Source organism: Drosophila willistoni, assembly GCF_018902025.1.
Source record: "Drosophila willistoni isolate 14030-0811.24 chromosome 2R unlocalized genomic scaffold, UCI_dwil_1.1 Seg167, whole genome shotgun sequence".
NCBI classification, from domain to species: Eukaryota; Metazoa; Arthropoda; class Insecta; order Diptera; family Drosophilidae; genus Drosophila; species Drosophila willistoni.
Genome location: NW_025814050.1, coordinates 21,192,691 through 21,198,480, shown reverse-complemented (window position 1 = coordinate 21,198,480; position 5,790 = coordinate 21,192,691). Strand labels below are relative to the sequence as shown.

At 33.5% G+C, this 5,790-nt stretch overlaps 1 protein-coding gene across 1 annotated transcript; it reads right to left on the bottom strand.

Moving 5' to 3' along the window:
• Positions 1–3,308: 3,308 nt before the first annotated feature.
• On the bottom strand, positions 3,309–4,051 carry LOC6642152 (protein matrimony). The gene has a single exon (XM_002065545.3). It carries the CDS (start codon positions 3,931–3,933, stop codon positions 3,373–3,375), a length of 561 nt encoding a protein of 186 aa, XP_002065581.3. The 5' UTR covers positions 3,934–4,051; the 3' UTR covers positions 3,309–3,372.
• Between the last annotated feature and the right edge of the window lie 1,739 nt (positions 4,052–5,790).

Below are 5,790 nucleotides of genomic sequence, written 5' to 3'. Positions count from 1 at the left end.
ACAGTTCCCTTTAAATTTCAGTTGGGCTGAACGCTTCAAACAGTTCAGTTCGCTCCTTTTATTTTATAAATTATTTTCCTTATTAATAATAATGAGCTTTTTTGCTAGAAATTCCAACTTTAAAACTAAAGTTTAACTGAATTTCTTGGACTCGATCCGCTATCTGTGGCAACTTGCTGCACCGTTTTTCAGATGCTCAATTCGTTCCGTTTGCCTGGAATTGTAAACTCTTATATAAAAAGGATATATTCATTTTCCTTAATAATTATATGCTGTTTTGGTTTTCCATGTTTAATTGGATTTCTCTGACTCGATTCGCTATCTGATCACTATTTATGATTCCCGTTCATTTCCAGAGTCTTTGATTCTCCCTTTCGGGTATTAAACTAAACTTCTACTCCTTATTCCTTTTGTTTGTTTATTATTTATAAAATTCTGTTTCTCTGTTTGATATATATTTGACAATTCTATAAAACAAATTTTTATTATATTCGTTAAAATCTGTTTTACTTATAAAATCCGTCTTTATCCTAAATACTATGACTATGGATGACGGAATGGACTTTTGAATTTGAATTTCGCTCTGCAGACTTGTTTAATCACTTCCCTATGTAGCCTTAAATAGTTTACTCTTGTTTTTAGTGAAAATTTTGCAGTTTTCTATTTTCATAATTTTAGCTAGCATGTTTCCGTTGACAAAAATAGACGAGCTTGGGTTGCTTGAAAGTTTCCAATATCGGTCTAGCGGGAAAGGCTGGACAAATGTTTCAACACTGTGAGGCCAACATAATGTGCCCCATTTTGTGGCCAGACTAAATAGTGTGTGTAAAGTACTGATGAGGGCAGAGGGGGCTGAAAGGCAGGGAGGTGGGTGTTGCGGCAGTGCATTGAATTTCATGACGTCATTAGTGTTAATGGCAGTTCATGTGCATTATATGCACAAGTTTAAATATTACTCTACTTTTTTTCCGCTACTATGAAAAGTTACACAAGTTGCAAATGAGCTAAAGCATAGACAGAAAGTGAACGAAAGTAACTTTCATTGAAAATAATGAGCCATAAAGTGTTTGCTATTACATAAAATGGAAGGATGGAAGAAACTGTAAGGATGAGTGTGTATGTGTGTGTGTGTGTGTGGTTTTTCCTTTCATATAATAGTTGAAAGGATTCTGTCTGTTGTCATGGAGGCTTTGTTTCAAGTTTTCCTAGTCAAGACCAGGGATTACATTACGCCGTACACGTGGCCTCTCTTTCTCTCAAAATTGTTTTACATGCATTGTTAAACAATTCATTTGTGCGGATGAACTGCGGTGATTGTTAACAAGGTGACTATTAATGCCAGTTTAACTAACATACTTATCAGATTTCAAAGGCAAAATGGTTAAGTCAAATGAGCTTAAGCTGCGGTTCACCTCTATTGCCATCTCAATATCTTAATCCTGAAGCATTTACCACGTATTATGATGATAGTCATTATTCCACATCATAAACCTCCAAAAATATTGCTGGTAAACACATAATTTTTTAAGCTTAATGAGCTGTAGCAACTTTCAATTACATTATTTAGATTTTGGTTGGAGTTTTCAGCTATTTAGTGGCTGAACATAAAACCATTTAGTTATAAATTTTAAATTTGTTTTTTTTATGGTAGTAGTAGTTTCAAAATATAATTAAACAAGCACAAATTGAAATAAGCAAAGTGCAGTGAACTAAAAATTAAATAGTCAAAATGCAACAACAAGTTTTAGTAAGAAGTTTTGTATAAGTTTAGGAGCCGGGAAATAACAACAACAACAACTACAACTACTTTTCCCTGGTTTGACTGGCAATTTCAACTTAAAATTACCAAAAACAACTTTGAAATTGGCAAAAGTGTTAACCAAGTGACTCCCAAAAATCTTAGGAAATTTCGCATCGAAATAGGCTGTCAAACTCCTCAGGAATTTCCAACTTATAACAGACAATGTTTATTAGTAGAAGAGATTATCTAAATGAATGCCTTAAAATCGTCAGCAAATTTCATTCTACAGATAAAACAAAATCCATAACTTATTTATTTGGCTTTTTTTTTATTAATCGTAATCAAAAGGGAATGAAACAAATTGTTCTGTTTGTAAAATGAACTGTTGGCTGTTACTTTGTTAAGGATATTAAAAAAAATTGGTGAGTAAAAAGAGCTGTCTTTATGCCACTTCAATTTTTATTTATTTATATTTTTGATTACGAGCATTTTTTGTACATATTTTATGATATCGACAATCGGTCCTTTTGCATTTTTCATAACCTATCCGAACCGAAACCGAATTGGCGTTGACAACGTCAAGCAGATTTCCCAAAAGGATGCAGGACATCATCATCATCATCAGCGGCATCGTCGTCGTCGTTGTCGTCGTCATCGTAATGCCAGGCAAGCGAAAATAAATTTTAAATTGAAACCAATAATGTCAATTTGAATGTATGTATGTACACATATTCGTATTGAGGGTTTTTCTGGTAGAAGCAATCAGTTGACAATTTTTCTCCTTTTACGTCCGGGAAACGCTCCACAGCCCTTGCCTTTTGCCTTTTTGATGAGCCTGATGACAATGATGAAATTATTACCATAAAATTATTGATAATATTTTATGGGTATGTGAAATATTCAAGCAGCGTCAAGCATTTCAGTATGTCGAAGCGTATTTTTAAGCAATTCAGTTTGAAGTTGAGAGAAACCCAAATGTCTGTAAATGATTTGGCCATGAGCAGCATTAACACTAAAAGGTCCTGACATGAACAGAGAAAAACTCAAATGGCAAATTCAAAGTTACATATAGCAAGACAAATTCTAAACAATATAAAAAATAATGGCAGAAATTTCACTTAGAGAGTGTATTTTTTAGCATTTTAAATTGTTATTTCTACTTATATTTTGTTCAATTTGTTAAAAGATTCATTGAATTTTAGCATCGTTTATATATATGTTGAAATGCGTATGTATTTTCATAGAGCATTTTCTACAGCATTTTTATTACTATAAGCTTTAAACAATATATAGAATATTTGAATATTTTTATGTCTAGCTAGAAATGGCCGAACTTCGATTTCTTTTCGATCAAAAGCTACGTCATTTTAGCAAATTTTAATCGTTATCAACACTAGTCACATGAAAGACAGAAGCCTTGAAATCAGTTATCTGCAGGGCTTGGAGGGACAACTTAGATATGTGTCATGATTTAATGTACAAAAAATTTTAATATTTCTTTTGTTTTTTGTGATTTATTCTTAAATACTATAAAATACATAAATAATAGCAACAGAGAGGGATTGATGATGGGGAGATCGTACGGCCAGCGATCTTTACAAACATATAACATTCATTTAAAATTACTTTAATTAGATGCCCCTAAGTGCCTCCAGTATCTTTATAAGATCAGCATGTTCCATGCTGGGCAATTCGGACAATTCAATGTGAGCCTTCTCTAATCTGTCGATATAGTTTTTGAGACCCAAACGCATAAGGACTTGTTGCACATTGGCCGCGTGATTGAATACATATGAATAATTGCAAACAGCCAGGAAACCGCGGCGGGATTCTCTGATCATTGAAGAGTCCGCAATTGATTCATCCGATTTATTGTCATCGGAACTATTTTTGTTGTTGATGGTCTCTTCTAGCTGGCGTTTGACCAAGTTGTTCTTGGGCTGCTGCTGCTGCATTAATTGCTTTTTGAACATCTTGGGGGATGGGGATGATGTTTTTTTAAGTGTATTTCGGTTAATGGGCGATAAGTTGGCTGAACGAATATCACCCAAAATGGGCGTAGAGCAACGCACATTGATATGGTTCACTTGCAGGGTATTCCATTCATTTTTGGTTGGTGTGCGTGGCAGGACAAGTTTAATCTTTATCGTTGGCTGTTGCAAATAAGTTTTCGGCGTGCGTATAGTATCCATTTAATTGAATTTAAATAGTTTTCTCTTCAATGTGACTTCCACACAGTGTAATCTCGGATTGATAAATCGTTTATCGAATGTGGCGGCAGAAAGGATAGGGTATTAGGTGACAACTCTGGGCTCATGGTTGACATCTAAAAAAACGATAAAATTAAATAGACAAACGTTTGACCATGCCAAAATTTATATATACTTACAATTTTCTATTTAAAATGGAAAATCGAAAACCCTTTTATTTATAAAATCGAATCCCTGCATAAGATTTAGGCACTTCTTAGGCAACGATTCCATTTTTGTAAATAAAAGAACATCAATTACCTAATCATCTGATTCTTGTCTTAGGCAAAGACTTGATTTTATAAATAAAATAACTAAAAATTTCGTATTCATCTGATGAATGTGACTAAGACTCCAAACAATGAGATGCGTGTATGTTGTTTTGTTACTTTCCTTAGTTATGGAAACGTATCTAAATATCCTTTGTAAGCCACCATTAAATCAATTCTGGAATGAATAAAATTACAAGCTCCATTTCTAAAAGTTATAAGTTACATTTTAAAGAGCTAATCAAGCTGTTCAACTTTGAATAATCAGAATGTATCTCTTCACCTAGCAACCTGACAATACCCTTCAGCAAATTCAGCATAAAATATATTGTGAACTTTTTCATTTTGCAGCTGTTAAATCTTTATCAAAATCTTTTGCAAATTTATAACTTTTGGAGTGGCCATTTATAATATTTGATATTTTATTAATTGACATCAAACAGCATTTAGCAAACCAGCAGACAAGCTGTTGCCAGTTTTGGCCTCCCGAAATCCACAACCATTTGTTTAATTTGTATTTCGAAAAGCACATAAATCTCTTATGGATATAAATCTATATATGTGAAAAATGCTTCTATATATATAATCTTTTTTTTTTTTGCTTAAATATTTTTATTACAATTTGATAGCTGTTGACATAGTTGTAAGAAAAAGGCAAAAATATATGTTTTATGGTTCCTATTCTGTCATTCTATGCCATATGGGGGAATTTATGTATTGTTTTTTTAGTTTTTTGTTCCATTTTTGACAGTGTCCCTCTTTGGAATTGGTCTTTTTTTCATTTGTTTGTAATTGCAACTTTTAGGCCTTCATTGCGGAACACTTTGGTTTGTGGCATTTGCTGCATTCACCCATTTGCATTTTTATGTCGCATTCAGTGCGTCATTTGCAGAGGTCGCAATTATTTTCCCACTTTACTTTTTGTTTCTCCCCCTCCTGCAACTGAATTTTATGGCCCTTTCCATCAGTGAACAAGAGAGATGGAAGCATCAAGAGTCATTTGGCAAATATATTGCAGACACAACACTCTGCATATAGCACATCAATATATATACAACCAGAGGACAATGCTTCCGCCCATATCGCCCGCCCACCAGTTGGAAACTCCTTTTTGCCTCCCACAGTTTACACATAAACACGCGAAATAAGCAAACGAGAGGCACAAGCAAATTGAAAATGACAAAACAAAAATCAACTGTTTCAGACTTTTTCACATCAAACGAGAATGCTAGACTATGTGATATCCATTTTTGTGTACATAATGGACATAAATCTCAAAAGTTTTCTGAGTTGTTGCCATAAATCTGACTTTCCAATAAACAAATCAAATAAGCTACTCGGGATTTTAGCGTTGAAAAGTAAAAAAAATCGGCTAAAGCTAGATTTCAGTGTTGGCGAATGCCAAATATTTTACTCTGAATTATAAAATTAGGGAATATTTGGCTGCTCTGGCATCCGAATATTGTATTCTAAACTATATTAGTTCTCTAAAATCAAGAAATATTGTAAACTCAACAATATCGTTTGTTGA